The sequence below is a fragment of the Gymnoscopelus braueri genome (assembly GCF_963280865.1).
Source record: "Gymnoscopelus braueri genome assembly, chromosome: 9".
In the NCBI taxonomy this organism is placed as follows: domain Eukaryota; kingdom Metazoa; phylum Chordata; class Actinopteri; order Myctophiformes; family Myctophidae; genus Gymnoscopelus; species Gymnoscopelus braueri.
Window position 1 is genome coordinate 12,244,851 of NC_137610.1, and position 16,299 is coordinate 12,261,149.

Consider the following 16,299-nt stretch of genomic DNA (forward strand, 5'->3'; position numbering starts at 1 on the left):
AGTAATCTCACACACTAACCTATTTTAGCTTTAGATCTTATCCTTGTCCTTCTGGCTTCTCTGCAGGTGTTCTGATAGCGTGTTATCTAGTCTACACCCTGCGCATCAGCGCCACTGAGGCCGTCCACTATGTTCGTATCAAAAGGCCTCGTTCCATCCAGACCCGGGCTCAGATCAGTCAGGTGTTTGAATTTTCCCGCCTGCTGGTCACACAGCTGACCCAGTACCCAGACATCAACTTACGACACGGGGCTCCCTTTACCCTGCAACACTACCTGAACCGCCAGACACTGTTGATGCATGGGCAGGAATTGCGCATCCTCAGACACACACCTAAGGTTATCTATCAGCTTTCAATAGGTTAAATATGTAGCCTATATGCTGCTACGACTACTACTAATGTTAACTAGTTAAGCTCTTTAAAAAAATATAAGTAAATAAGTGGTTAACGTACCAAAAAGTTTACTGGGGTTAAGTGGTTAACTTAAACATGTTTAATGGTCTTACTAGGTGGTGTACCTTCTATGTGTGCGTCTGTCTTGCCTGGCCCTGGGCCTCACCGCCCCACCAGAGATGCATGCTGAGTTGGAGAGGAGATCAGGAATACGGATCCTGGGCCAGACCGTCAGGGAGACCCTGGTTTCCAAACAGTACCTGTCACTGTTGACGGAGGTAGAGAGGTTGCGCTCGGGGTCCGTGTCCTCCTGGGACAAGCCAGTGGGGTTTCTGGAGAGGAAGGGAGATGTGTACAAGCGCAGCTACAGTGACTCTGACCTCAGCAGCACCGCAGTAAACAAGGCAAACGTCACTCAGTTTACACACCCAGACATCAATAACTCTTTCTTGTGAGTGAAATGAAAGAGGCTTATTTTCCCCTTTCTTTTTTACTTTGGCTCCTATAGCTTCTGGAGCCGGGGGCGTACTGTATACCAGTCATGGGAAATAAAAGAGATTGGTGTGGACAGGACCTAATAAGAGCTGATTTGAGACCTGTCAGTCCCTGTGTCATCTCCTCTTCAGCCACCCACCCGGCTAGTAAAAAGGAAGTTCTCACACCCAAAAAGCCAGCAGATGGCAGTGTAAACACCAACCGTGTTAAGAGGACAAAGACCACAGCTAAAAAGCCAGCCTTCTACAAATTCAACTCCACGCTTGAGGTAACTTTAAGCCTAGTTTTGTCAAGAAATACATTCAATGAATAAGGACTGTGTTGTCAACAATGTGCACAAAAAGATTTTCATTTTGGATTCTGGTTCTTGCTATCCATAGCAAAAGCCAAATCTAGGACCAACATTACTGGCCCTTTCTATTGCCAAGGCAATGGCAGAGACAGACCCACCAGGAGAAACTATTCTACAAAAGACTGCTGTGCTGCAGGTACATAACCTGTGACAACTATTTGTCTTATAACATATATTCACAGTAAATGATTTTCCATCTCCATTTTGAAAGCCTGAACTCTCGAGCACTATATTGTTTCAACAGGAGGAGATGAACAGCAGTGAATGTGGATGGGCGTTGCTGGTCACAGAGACAGATCCTCAGGTTCTAACCTATCTGCTGTGGACCTGGCTAGAGAAACTTAAGGTGTGTGTGAATGAATGAACAACAAACATCCACTGGAGACACCCACTGGCCTTGATACAGGACCCTTCAGACTCCTGAGGGTCCTGCATCAGGGCTTATGGCACCCTGATGTTGACCTATGGTTAAACCTCATTCTCCAGTCTTTCTCCCTGCCCACTGTCGTTATGGCTTTGACTATTTAAATAAAGATTCAGGTAACCTGTGCATCAGTGGTTAAATCTACTGCTAGTAAGCCATTTAAAGCAACCCCCAATTAAAATAATGCTCTATGGCAGAAATATTTACGGTTGCCTTAGTTTTTTTCTCCAGCATCTCACTCTTTCCTTTATTCTTCCACAGGAGCCTGTTTTGAGAGAAGAAGATATAGAAGTGTTGATTTCTGCAACTAACCACCAGTACCCTCTCAATGTGCTTAAGAAGGTACCGGAGAACAGTCTTCTTTCCATCTTCCTGAGTACTCAGAATACTGTAGTACATACTGTAACGATTTTAGGTGGAAGCCAGACAAAATGGCAGAATTGTTCTCTATTTTACCAATTAAACCATAATATACTTTGTTGACGGGGGTCCCCCGGGGTCCCCCAGGGGTCTATAGGCTACTCATTTTCCCCTCTACACTGAATCCATACAAATCTTATTTTGCCAAATGGTCGCCTATTTTCGTAGAATATTCGCCTATTATGGCATGCCCAGAATAGGGATGCTAAGGTCCATGTGGTTAAGCTCCTGTGCTGAAGCACATTACTGATTTCCAAGATTGACTGCGGTACTCTATTTGTGTTATTTCAGTCTCAGCGCCACACCATCTCATGTCTGTTGAGCTGTGTGGGTATGGTAACCAGTCTGTGCCCACATAAAGAGGATGCAGTGCTGCAACGTATGATGCGGGCACTTACCAGGGTAAGTGTTAGTGTGTGTGTGTGTGTGTGTGTGTGTGTGTGTGTGTGTGTGTGTGTGTGTGTGTGTGTGTGTGTGTGTGTGTGTGTGTGTGTGTGTGTGTGCGTGCGTGCGTGTACACGCGTGTACGCGCGTGCGTGCGTGCGTGTGTGTGTCAAGGGACCAGCTTGAGATTTTTACATTGACTCCAATACGGAAGAGACAGTTCATATGAATGGCCTGTAGTTTCGCTGTTCTACCCCTGCAGGTGTCAGAAAGAATTGATCTTAACGCAAGCAGATGGGTTTTTGACAAAATTTAGACTAGATTTTCTTACCTTAATAAAAATTGTCATAAATACTATATGCTTCCAGTCGCTAGTTTAAAGTCTCCTTCAATCATCACGATATGCGTTTTGGTAAACTATGGTCCCATTTATTTTAAAATTGACGATAAAGTAGGTTATGCACTAGGAGGGGTGGGATGATTTGATTGACAAGCGACACAACCAATAGCATTCATTCCCCGCCCCCGCTTTTGATTGACAAGCTACCCAACCAATAATGGTCTGGTGTCATTCTGCAGGATATGACGCGATATTGAAAGATGGCGGATTTGAAATTGCTGAACAATCGGCTTCATTTACGGTCTGTAGAGTCTAGGGGCGTAACGCTGTCCATTCTTTTTATACAGTCTATGGTGTGTGTGTGCGTGCGTGCGTGCGTGCGTGCGTGCGTGTATATGTGTGGGGGGCATAGGCTCAATAGACACCTACAGTAAGAGTATAAAATAAGTCATAATGTATAACATCTTCGAGAAAGCAAAAGCAAGGACCAACTCCAAAGGGAGATGCATATCAGTCATAGGGGTAAATCTGTGGAACTCATTGGAAAATTATATTAAAATGTCCAACTCAATTAAAACATATAAGAAACTATATAAAGCAAATGTAATTGATAGATATATGGCATCAATGTAAAAACATGACAGTGTGTATCCATATATGTGTTTGTGCATACTTTCATATGCACATATACATATGTTTGTGGAAGTATATTTGAATGCATTTATTATGTATATATATATATATATAGTATACTGAGATATATATTGATACAAATGTAACCTAGTAATTTAAATGAAAATAGAAAAGTAAATTATTAAGTAAATATAAATAGTAATGATAATTCTAAATAGAGATAGAAACAACGATACTAGTGATAGAAGATATTGTTATAATTTAAATTGTAAAAGGTAAAAATTGATTACGTCTGAAAAGATAATGTAAATCAAAATGTTTTATTTTATTTTTATTCCTTTCTTTCTTTTTGTTTCATCTGATCTGAAATGTAATATTTGAAGTTTGTGTTAGTTCATTTTCTTTTGTTTGCGCTTACGTTTTCTTTAAGCTATTATGATAATTTATTTCAAATGGTAATAAGGTGGGCAAAATAAGCTTCGGCTTCAGCCCATACCTTTTCGGCCAAATAGTCACCATGTTGACTAAGCTGTACTGTATGTTCAAATGTTTTGTTGTGAAAAGAAATCATGACCGAAATAAATAAACTAACTAACTAACTAACTAAAATCTAGGCCTGTTTCTCTGTTAATCCATTAGCACCATCAAGAGGAAATAGAAAGCCTGACAGCTTTGATGAAGATCTTCAAGAGCTGCTTCAGATACACACTCCACAACTAGACTTCTCTCACCAGAGCCTGCAACCACACTGTCACTGTCACTGTCATATCCCCTGGAAGACCACAGATCAAAGGATGTTTCCTTTTATTGTTTCAGTTTTATAGGCTCAGGGGTTCCCAAACTTTTTCACTCAAGACCCAAAAGAGAAATCTGGTGAATCCCTGGGACCCAAACTTATAGAAAATACTTTATTAATTAACCAGTTGATTCTATGTCCCCGAAATGGTTCCTGGCTCATTGTTTAGGAAACACTGGTTGTACTGACAGTGGAAAAAAGCTGACAAGGGAGTGAGGATTTTCAGTTGGGTCAGGGTGTATGCCATACAGTATAAAAGAGTTTCCAACATTTGCAACAAAACAATACAAAACAAAACAAAACAAAACAAAACAAAACAAAACAAAACAAAACAAAACAAAACAAAACAAAACAAAACAAAACAAAACAAAACAAAACAAAACAAAACAAAACAAAGCAAAACAAAACACTTGCAGTATTTCACGATTCACTCTGGCCTGCTGACTGGTGACTAAATAAGCAAATGTAAGGTTGATAGATTAGAAAAATGAATAATATAATCTTGATCTACCATTAATAATTGATACAGTTTTTCAGATGATTCTTTTCTACATTTTGGTTCTGCAGCATTAGCCTACTAATAGCCTACATGATATGTAGCTGTGACTAACTAAGCCTAGCCTACCTATATGGTACTGTCAAGATAGGGATAGGCCCAGAGGTCAGTACATTATCCTTACTATATAGCCTACTCCTCACTGTGTGCTTTTGTGTGTGTTTTCTGTGCTTTGTGTATTATTTGAGTGAATTGACTGTGCACATTTCAATAAAAAGTGTTTTTTTTTAAGTTCGCACCATATATGTCTTCTTCCAGTGGTGGAAAGTAACTAAGTACATGTACTCAAGTAAGTACTGTACTTAAGTACAGTTTTGAGGTACTTTTAATGCAACAATTTATTTTACTTCTACTCCACAACATCTCAAAGGCAAATATTGTACTTTTACTCCACTATAATTATTTGAAAACTTTAGTTACTAGTTACTTTGTAGATTTGGATTATTATTACGAAACTACTTCAGACCTACTTTGGCAATTTGAAAATAGCCGATCTGCAAGCTCACAATGCCTTGCTTTACCATGCATTGTGAGCTTGTAGATCGGCTATTTTCAAAGGATTTTTATAGACTTGAAAACTTGTGAAATGGGACCTTCTGCATAATGAGTAGCCTACTTTTATTATTGGTAAGTGTATGCCAATACTTGATTACTTTTACTCAAGTACATTTAGAATTCCGGACTTTTATTTGTAACAACAGGGTATTTCTTCATTGCAGTATTTACTTTTACTTAAGTAAAAAGAAATGGAGTACTTTTTCCACCACTGCCTTCTTCTTCAGTGTTGTTTTGAAGATACGCATATGCGAGCTTGTCAAAGAACCATCACCATGGAAACGTTGTCATAGTGAATTTGACAAGTCTTAAACAATCTAAGTTCATTCACACTGAACAGCATGCACCTATAGGAGGACACTCGCCACAATAATACCGGTAAGTAACTAAACTATCCTATCAAAGACCAGCATTATGGAATTCGTGTGAATATATAATAACTTCAGTTCAGATTAGGACTGAAATGGACGCGCAGGTGATCACCGATTTCTCGTTTTTGCACTTTTTTCTGTTGGTGGGAGCGATAGCCATGGATCACAAGACGGTCATCTGTCATCATGACCGTCATGGATGAACTTCACAATAGTGTTTGCACTTTCTCACTTTTTGGCCCGTACATCTACAAAAACTAAAGTACAAATATAAAGTGCTTACCCTATGGCCACGGATGTTACAATTATGTACGGGCCCTCAGAAGTACCCGTATGTTCCGTATTGTTCAATAAAAAGCATTTCAATCCGATCGGTGGCCATGTTTTCCGTATTTTCCTCCATACTTTCGACCACTTGACCCTATTGGTTGGAAGGTGTATTGCACTCTGGTGGCCGGAAAATGGCCACCGATCGGATTCAAATGCTTTTTATTGAACAATACGGAAGATACGGGTACTTTTGAGGGGCCGTATATAATTGTAACATCCGTAGCCATAGGGTAACCTTTTTATATTTGAAATTTGAACGTTTTTGTAGATGTACGGACCAAAAAGAACGAAAGTGTAAACAGTATTTTGAAGATCATCCAAGACGGTCATGACAGATGACCGTCTTGTGATCCAAGGCTTACAGTGCTTACAACGCGATAAACAGTGGCCGTTACTGCTGAGAGGCACGGTATTAAACAAGATCTCTTGAGAGATTAGCCTACTACAACATGCATATGGGATATCTTCTAGGTATAGCTAGTCTATGTTTGAAGTTTTGAACTAAGCCTGCTAATTTGTTTTACATGCTGTCTTCTTGTTTAATGAAATCCTGGAAAATCCAATCAGGGATAGCCAAGTCAAATTAAATAATCACACCCAGTGTGAAGTGAGCGGTGCTATTTATGAGTTATTAATTTCATCATGCATCTCGGTAGCCAATCACAGCACGTCCTGCGAAGTGACGTGCTTACATTTTTTACACTATTATTAATTTCATCATGCGTCTCGCTAGCCAATCACAGCGCGTCTGCGAAGTTTGAAGTTAATTTCATCATGTGTCTCGCTAGCCAATCACAGCACGTCCTGCAAAGCTTAGCCTATGGGCGTGTTTTCCACAGCATGGCGTCACAGCGAAAGACACATTTTCACGACGGAAAGAAAACATTTCGCCACGGATGGGTCCTAAACCCTCTTATAGGAGCGGTTACACCGCTCAAAAATATGATGTGCAATGCATGTGCTCTCTCCCTCTAACTCTATCTGTCTAGTCATGTCAGTCACTAATATGTGGGTTGGTTCCTGGAGGCCCCACACGCCCAGAGGCCCCATAGCAGCTCTCTACAGCAGCCCAGGGCCAAAATATGCCCTACCTGGGGCTACAGGTAGACAAATGTACCAATGTACACAATGCAATCATTTTTATTCTTTAAAAAAATAAAACTGAAAAAACCCTGCGGTATTCTGCTGTAATACAGTACTCTACCTGTCCTCTTCCTACAGGTATTAACTTTCACGACCCCACAAAACAGAAATTGCCAGCATTCAGCTTTGGGACACGGCATTGCCAACTCAGATCTGACTGCTCCCCTGGACCAAGATATCTGGTCCCTTCCAACGTCACCAGGGTCGGCCGAGATGGTACCCCTGCATACTCACTCTATGGTCGCACCCGGGACCCGCACCTGTTCCAGACCCCTGGACCAGGTTAAAATAAAGAAAATGTCCTCATAAATTGGTTTAGAAAAGGCTGTATTGGCAGATTTTCAGCACTGTGCGGTTTCACACATAAATTACACCAAGAAAACTTCAAAAGTAGGCTACTTACTGGTTTCTACATTCTTTCAGTGACTATATATCTATATATTCCTGTGTGTGTGTGTGTGTGTGTGTGTGTGTGTGTGTGTGTGTGTGTGTGTGTGTGTGTGTGTGTGTGTGTGTGTGTGTGTGTGTGTGTGTGTGTGTGTGTGTGTGTGTGTGTGTGTGTGTCTGTCCTTCACATCTTGCCATTGATCCAATCGACTCAACACTTGGCTGGTGTATTGCTGACTATAAGGAAGTGCAGTATTGAGTGTGAAGTTGTTCGGATGAGCGGTTCTCCAGAACTGGTCCATTTTGAAAGGGCACATGTTCTGTGCTCCTTGTGTGAAGAGAGAACACAGTAAAATCTCTTGTGTTAAAGCCTCACTATGTAACTTTTTTTTAATGAATACAATGTAATTTTGTCCAATCTGTATGGTAGAGTATGTTAATACAATATAACTTAATCTACATTCTGGTCTTTAAAACACATTTATGTTCATACAGTGAAGCACAATCTAAGTTGACTGATATTTTGTCTGGTGTTTTAGACTGCTACTCCACAGACCAATCTGGAAAATCAGTTTACCACTGTGCTCCTGCTTACTCTATATCTGGCAGAACCAAGGAGTTTCACAATGACCAAACACCAGGTAATTACAGAGTTATCGCTCAACAGAAATGCGTCACATTTTCCAAAAATAGCTATTTTCGCAAGTGACACAGTTGTGCAACAAAGTGTAAATTAGGCTTTACACTGAACCAGCAGCGGTAGGCCTATTCCACTTTTACGTTCTAAGAAAGCATCAAGGTTCCATGCATTGGCTGTGGCGAGGAGCGACCCTGCTGCGATTGGAGGTGGAGCCAGCAAAGTTGAGAAGTGTTCAACTTTTTTGCTGCTGCTCTGCATCAAGACAAAGCAGCAGCCAGCTAGAAGCGTGCTGTGGTTTGACATAAACGTGGACTAGGCGGACATATCGTTGCTGTCGGGTGGAAACCTCATTTGTCCAAAACTGTTACTTTGCAGGATTCAGATTCAAAAGTGTACATACAAAAGCTACAATATGCTGATATAGGGTTTCTGCCTAAAAGCAACGATATGAAGGTGACATGGACGTTTGAGACGTTTCGTCTGGTTTCCAGGCTATCTTGTACTCACCCATTTAACAGAAAATCGCTACCGCTGCTGAATTGGACGTTAGGCTTACATTATTCTAGTTTTTCATGGGATTATTATTGCATGACACAAAATACTGTGTTGTGGTGTGGGACAGTACTGCTTAATTTACACTTCTCATTTCTCATTTCTTCCTGTACTCCAAGGCCCTGCTGCCTACCTGTTGCCTGCCGTGCTCGGCCCCAGAACTGTGATCAAGACCACTGCTCCCAACTATACTCTATGTGGCCGCAACAAGATTGGCAGCTTCAATGAGGACCTGCAAAAGGTTGTTACACAACAAAACAAAAAAATATTTGTGTAAAAGAGTGTATCTTTTGCATATAGAATGCTTAACCTTAAACTGGATTTGACTACTACTATTGAATACTATTAACTAAGTGTGATATGAGGGACTTTGCATGATTTAACCGTTGCAATACTGTCCGGAAGTAGTAACTTGTAGAGCTCCCTGTCTTTGTGGCAGGGCTGTGGCGTCCCTGTGACAGGGCCTGGCATCCCTTTGACAGGGCTGTGATATGATACTGACATGATATACTGAAATGATACTGACCATGATACTGCCATGATACTGACCATGATACTGATGATACTGACATGATACTGACATGATACCGCCACATCAGTTTTACTAGATGATTACCATTTAAGAATAACCTTAAAGATGATCACTGTAGCTGACAACAAAATGTTTGGTTCATTATGTTTAATGTCTAATTTTACATACGTTTTGAGCTGGTTGATGATTTATTCTACTTTTCACAGGTGTTACGAAGGGTTTTCTTTTAGGTTAAAGTTGCAATCAAGTATCTGTGAAGGACCTATGCAACATAAATAAACAAGCTTCCTAACGAAACTAACTAGAAGCTGACAAAATGTGGCAATGGAAATTGTGCTGAAACAGTCTCTTTTGTGCATTTTATGTTGTCATCCAGACCCCTGGTCCTGGGACGTACGAAGTGGTGGACCCTTGCATCTACAAATATAAGCCTCCCCACTACAGCATGACAGGACGCAACATTATGCCTGGTGACGGCACAAGAAAACCTGGCCCTGGCTCACACCACCCTGAGCAGGTGAGACATTTCAGCATACAGTATTCACTTTATAAAACAAAATAAATTAATAATAAAATAATTAAGTTACAAAATGGTCTCTGCAATACACTGGGTGAAAGGACACATTTGGAATGTACACACTTAGCCTGTGTGTCCTTGGTTCTTTGAAGAATGTGGACATATTTTTTGTCTCCATTTCACAGTATTTTCACAGTGTTATTCTTCATTCACTAACTGACACTTTTATGTTTTTAGGTGACTTTCACAAAAGTCAAAGCACCGAGCTTCACCTTTGGAGTGCGCCATTCACAGTATGTTGCACCTTTCCTTTGAGGATGTGGTAGAACTTTGAGGATGTGGTAGAACGAGCGCTTTGAAGCCTGATTCATACTTCATCGCACAATGGTGTCCCACGTCAAAAATAGCCAACCTACAACGTTGTACCACGGAGCATAAATTTGGCTTTACCCTCATGTCTAACTGCACTAAGGAATTAAATTCATACTCTGTTCCTTTCTTATGGTGGTCCTGTTTGTCACCTGTGAACCTACATCGGACATATTTTTACTTGGAAGACAATTATTTCTGGGATTTGTGACACCTCAGTCAATACTCATGGGCACAGGCTATAATTGTTTGCTGTTGCATATTTAATTAGACAGACACTAAAGACTTGAGGAGGGAATTGTTCACATAACCTGGATAAATCTAGACAAGCTGTAGATGATGCCTCTCTGTCCTCATAGTCATGGCTCTGCAATGCCTTGATGCAAAACTAATTGGGCCCTAGATTAATTTCGACGATTGTGTCGGTCTGATAAATCTGTATTTTGTACTTTTTCATTTGTATGTCTGAAGAGTTATTATAGAATTGTTTTGTCATTGTTAGATGAAAATGAATTTTAGCTTATCAAATTTGTATGCTGTCACTTATAATGAAATTGACCTTTCACTTACATTTATGTGCTAACATAATCAACAAACTGGAGATGGTCACTGACTCATAGATAAATATGCTATAAGTTACTGTTCGATGCCTCGTTATCTGCTGTCTTGTGTGCTGACAGCCTACTCAGCAAGAGATGTCCTTGGCCACCTCCTGGTCTTGGCTTAATGTCTTCTATATGGGATGATGGCGCAGGTTTCCGGCATGAGAAACTGCATGAGACGCACACTTCCGTCAGTTTGATCAATGATGTGCAGAATTTTACCAATGACGTATGTAATATGGGAAGTACCTCCAGAGATAATAATGTCTGTATAATTACGCCTGTCACTCCTGTGGAGCTCAGAGAAGGCTCTCTCATGAGGCTCCTTGGAATAAACCATCTTTAACTTGAATATCGGTCAGCGTATGGCTCCATATTTGGCTCTGAGGTTCTTATGAGTATTATTTAAAATGTGATCTTTATAGTCCGTGAGCCAGTGGGTAGGTACCATCTTAGGGGAAAAATGCTCATAGTGATTTCTGTCAAGGTATACACGTCCAGAGTCAGAAAATATGTGATAGCATTGCACCAGTGGTAGATTTATGGGTGCTGTCAAGTATTTTATTTTATAACACTGCCCGAAAATTTGATGGGTCAATATATGAAAAAAATACTACTTAACCCCCCCGCCCATAAAATTACACACAAGGTTTTTCAGGCATGCTTAAGAACATACTGAAAATGTAGGAAAATATATGTTCCGGAAAGGCATCATTTTCAAGATGGCTGCCAGGAGCTTAAACTAGGTATAAAGTTCATGTGTAGAGGAGATAGGAGGAGATAGATTTGAACTGTTTTTCATATAATTCAAAATGGTGGGAGATCTAAAGGTCAGAGGTCAGAGATCAAAGGTCAAAGGGGCAAAGTTGTTCGGCATGAGGAGACGCATAATGTGCATTGAAGTTTAATGGCTATAGCTCAAAGAGGGCATGAGTTATACCTGTTCAAAGTTTGCATTTTTCAATTGATCGCTATAGTGCCTTCACCGTTTGGCATAGCCCTCTACTATATTGCCGAGTTTCATTAAAAAACGCTAAAAGCAGAATAATAATAAAACCAACAAAAACAAAAGGGGACCTGGGTCTACAAGACACACTACACCACAAAGACCCATGTACCTGTCAAACTACTTCAAAAACGTTAAAGACGTTCACAAGCACAACAGAGGGAGCTCTACAAATCACGTTCAACCCAGATGTGGCTCAAACAAGGGATTAAATGCTTTCTACTGCTATGTCACCAAAATGCAGAATGCCTTACCAACAGTCATAAAAAGCGTGAATCCTTACTCTCCTTCAAAACCACTCTAAAAGAGCACTTACAGGTGGCTGCATTTCGTAACTGGACCCTATAAAAAGTCTAATCTTATCACCAGAAATGCCCCCACCCCCCAAATGTTTACTGTACATATTTTTCCTTTTGACTAATACTCATTTATATGATGTTTTTGCAGATGATTGTATATCATAGTTTGTAATTGTTTCAACGATTAATTGAATACACAGAGCCCCAATGGAAACAAGCCATAATGCTTTCTTGGGTTTATCCTTTTAGCATCCTTTTGTATGGAACTGTACCTAGCTTTTTTTTTGCAAACTGTTAATAAGGTAAAACCACTGCGCTACGTGTTTAGCCCCCCAATAATATATTTATATAATAATGGTATGTGTTGATTGATTGAATACTTTAACAGTTTGCAAAAAAAGCACAGAAAGTATAGTTCAATACAAAAGGATGCTAAAAGGATTAAACCCAAGAAAGCACTATGGCTTGTTTCCATTGGGTCCTGTGTATTCAATTCATCAAAACATTTAATGACAAACAATATACAATACTATGCAAAAACATATAACTACTATATATGCACCAAACACAGACACTTTCAACCAATGTTAAGACATAAATATATTTGATATTCAAGTGATTTCCTCTAAGAATAGTAAAGATGTTAACACAAAACTTTTAATTGCAATGTATTTGTGACTGTATGAGAGACTAACTTCGACAGATCCTCTGCTCGGTTTTACTGCTTCAGAGGATAAAGAATATATATATAAAATGTATAAATAACAGATGTAATATTGATGCTCTTTTACAACTGTAATCACGTCCACACTGCTAGTAACTCAACATCAAAGACAGAGTGACACTTTATGACTTGAATGTTTATTCAAATGTTAAAACATTTTAGGGAGAACCCCTAACTTTCAATCCTGTCCAGTTATTCAACAAACCAATTTTCAAAGATTACAATTTCAAGTCCCAGTTCTCCTGTCATTACAGACTGTCAAGGTCAACTACAACCTGAACTACAATGAGAATTCTGCACATTCTAAACTGTTCCTGAATGAACTGTTAGAAAACGGAACGGTAGGCATATGATTGTTATAGTTCCGGTTACCATTCAATCAGAAACATGGCAAATAGCAAAATGTCATCACTGTATTTTCCCCCCCTCACAAATCAACTTTCTTAAACAGAATTTGGGAGAAATAATTAAACAAGGTAATTCTTCCACCACCCCAACATTCAAATTATATTACAGTATAACGGTACAACACAGTGTTGCATTACTATCAAGTATCAACTCAACTGACATGTATTATTGGAATGAAATAGGGTTTTGGTTCAGTTCTAGAACATTAAATAGATAAAGCAGTAACAGAAACATTCCCTTACTTATGAGATTATGTTTACTTGTGTTATTCTAGAAAGCGTATATTTCCAGTTACCGTTCAATCAGAAACATGGCAAATTGCAAAATGGCATCACTATTTTCCCCCCTCACAAATAAACTTTTTTAAACAGAACAGAATTTGGGAGAAATAATAAAACAAGGCAATTCTTCCACCACCACAACATTCAAATTATATTACAGTATAGCAGTACAACACAGTGCATTACTATTAACTCAAATGACATGCCTTATTGGAATGAAATAGGGGTTTGGTTCAGTTCTATAACATTAAATAGATAAAGCAGTAACAGAAACATTTTCTTAGGACATTATGTTCATTTGTGTTGTTCTAGAAAGCTTAATTCTTATCAGTTTTGTAATTATCCAGCTCCAATCTGTTTCTCTGCGAGCCATTTTGTCAACAGCTCCAACTTGACCCGTTTTAGACAGTTAAATGAGGTGGGGCAGTATTGGGGTCCAAGGACTGTAGGGGACCACCACCTTCATCTTTTCCCAGATATTGAAGGCCAGGTTTCCAAGGTGTTTGGCCACATTAATCAGTGATTCTGAGAAAAGCTTTGGATCCTGCAGCTCCTAGCTTTATGCCTACTTTTACAGACACATCAACTGGCATCACCCTGACTCTGTGGAAGGCACTGTCACTGCTAATGAAAGGAAAGAGCCTGTCCGTAAACCTGTGCCTGAAGGTGTGTAGCTGTTCGTTTCTATCACAATCAGAGAAAGACAGCTCCCCTCTGCCCCAGTCCAGCTGTATTCTGATTTCTGATCCTCTGGGGTTTGTGGCTGACTTTAACATTAGTGGGTGATTCAGGCATGGGTGCCCCAGCCAGGTATTTACCATTTAGACTCCAAATCATCCAACATTCATTGTGTGGCTTTTCATTTCTCTGGCCATGTTTTGTCATCACACCAATTTCCCAGTAGTTCTCATCTCCAACCTCTATGTCCCAGCTGTGAGTCCCTGAGTCAAAGCCCTCGGAACCCAAGACGCAGAGTCTGCGGTCCATCCTCTCTGGGTTGTCAGGAAGCTCCAGTCTCCTTGTACCAATTTTCACACTGGTCAGATCCTTGGACAGAATTAAATGAGGTGGGCCAGTATTGGGGTCCAGGATCACAGGACTGTAGGAGACCAACTCCTTCATCTTTTCCCAAATGTTGAAGGTCAGGTTTCCGAGGTGTTTGGACACATCTATCAGTGATTCTGAGGCCAGCTTTGGATCCTGCAGCGTGCACTGGGCTCTTTCTACTGTGGTCTTGTAGTTGTCCAGAAATAAAATGTCTTCAGCTTTCAGCTCCTCCTCTATGGCTTTGATTTGGTCTTCGAGGGTTGTTATCTCTTTTCTCAGCCCATCAATCTGAGCTATAATTAACTGACTCTTCTGCGCCTCTTCCTCTTTAAGAGCATCAATCCTGGCCTCCTCTTCTTCTTGCAGTAACTTGTGAAACCGCTTAATTTCCTCCTTAATCCGTTTCTCTGTGTTCTGTGCCTGTGTCATTATGTATTCTTCTGTTTTACTGCACTTATCTCTAATCTCAATAAAGACATCAAGCTTCTGCTTCAATGGTGTAAGCGCTTTCCGAAGTTCCTCCTTGTAATCCTCGGCAGCTTCATCGACTGGACAACACTCATGAGTTTTATGTCTTTTGGAGCTCTGACACACCACGCACATAGGCTCTTTGTCTTCCAGGCAGTAGAATTTGCGTTTCTCGCCGTGCTGACGGCAGAGAAACCCAGGCCTTGCTCTCCGCTCTTCCTCCTCCATGAAGGCCTGGCAAAGGTTCTTTAGAGCCAAGTTACAAGGAGGTACACTTCTTGCGGGGATACTCCGACATACTGGACATGTTTTTGGTTCGCGCGGCGGTATCAGCGACCAGTATCGCTTCAAACAGGCCTTGCAGAAGCTGTGACTGCAGGAGAGGATGACTGGATCCTTAAAGATGTTGTAGCACACAGGACACGTTAAATCCTCTATCGGGAGGGTCGATACTGAAGCCATTTTTCTCTCAACTTGAGAATTTTCCTGATATTTACTACGTATGCATCTATCCGTAGTTTGTTTTAACTCGGCGTGAGTTTTGTTCGCCGACTTTGCACCTGTAAGGCGATCCCAGTGGGAGTGCTTGTTTAAGTACGGTGACGCTCAATGACCTCCCAGCCGCAGCCTATTCCATTGATTACGGGGCAGCGTGATCTAATCATAGCCTTGTTTTCAGAGTTTTCCGGAGGGAGGGGTTTACCCCTATGGTTTACCCCAGTGCCATCTATTAGAGAGTTGCGCCAATGAGGGGTCAGAAACAGCGTCGGTCACGTGGTTCATGTAGCTGGAAATAGTGACAAGGAGCCGTCCACTTCAATGCATTCCGATGTACTTCCGGTTCAGGGATTTGTCACTATTCGCCAATGTATGTGTATGTAGACCTGGCCCGAAGAAGTGAACGGAGTTGGCGTAACTCTCTAATAGATGGCACTGGTTTACCCCAGTGCCATCTATTAGAAGGCTCTGGTTTACCCAGGCTATGATTAGATCTGCACACACCGTTGACTCCCATCGTAAGAATTGAATGCGGAAATGCTCGTTCTCTTCCTTGCTCTCAATCCAAGGAAGCTTTTGAAGTTCCAATGTTTGGAACTAGCCCATAGCGTTCAGAGCGTGTCATACAGTCTACACCTGTGAGCGTCACACTGTTATTTAATTATTATGTAATTAATTTCTAAACCCTGCACTGCCACAACAATAACACAAAGTTTCCTTCACTGAGCAAAACCATGGATGGAACAAAGTTACAATTTTTAAAAACAGGCATCTTT

At 40.6% G+C, this 16,299-nt stretch overlaps 3 protein-coding genes and 1 long non-coding RNA gene across 4 annotated transcripts in view; 3 read left to right on the forward strand and 1 right to left on the reverse strand.

Moving 5' to 3' along the window:
• LOC308092061 (protein tyrosine phosphatase domain-containing protein 1) overlaps positions 1-4,431 on the forward strand; it is a gene marked incomplete at its 5' end in the record, with an annotated part of 6,102 nt that extends 1,671 nt beyond the window's left edge. The window contains 8 exons of the mRNA XM_080437855.1: positions 67-338; positions 511-789; positions 903-1,157; positions 1,270-1,377; positions 1,486-1,587; positions 1,927-2,007; positions 2,377-2,487; positions 4,082-4,431. Coding sequence (XP_080293981.1) covers positions 67-338; positions 511-789; positions 903-1,157; positions 1,270-1,377; positions 1,486-1,587; positions 1,927-2,007; positions 2,377-2,487; positions 4,082-4,162 — 1,289 coding nt within the window. The 3' untranslated portion in view covers positions 4,163-4,431. The remainder of the gene's footprint in view (positions 1-66; positions 339-510; positions 790-902; positions 1,158-1,269; positions 1,378-1,485; positions 1,588-1,926; positions 2,008-2,376; positions 2,488-4,081) is intronic.
• Positions 1-16,299, forward strand: part of LOC308092620 — a 48,169-nt gene that overhangs the window by 4,164 nt on the left and 27,706 nt on the right. The window lies entirely within an intron of this gene.
• On the forward strand, positions 7,042-10,136 carry cimap1b (ciliary microtubule associated protein 1B; the record flags this gene model as incomplete). The annotated part of the gene is made up of 6 exons (XM_080437217.1): positions 7,042-7,153; positions 7,272-7,475; positions 8,120-8,221; positions 8,892-9,013; positions 9,681-9,821; positions 10,059-10,136. The coding sequence occupies 6 exons, from the start codon at positions 7,042-7,044 to the stop codon at positions 10,134-10,136; spliced, it is 759 nt and encodes a 252-aa protein (XP_080293343.1).
• LOC308091553 (E3 ubiquitin-protein ligase TRIM35-like) lies at positions 14,204-15,487 on the reverse strand (the record flags this gene model as incomplete). The annotated part of the gene is made up of 1 exon (XM_080437218.1): positions 14,204-15,487. One exon carries the CDS (start codon positions 15,485-15,487, stop codon positions 14,204-14,206), a length of 1,284 nt encoding a protein of 427 aa, XP_080293344.1.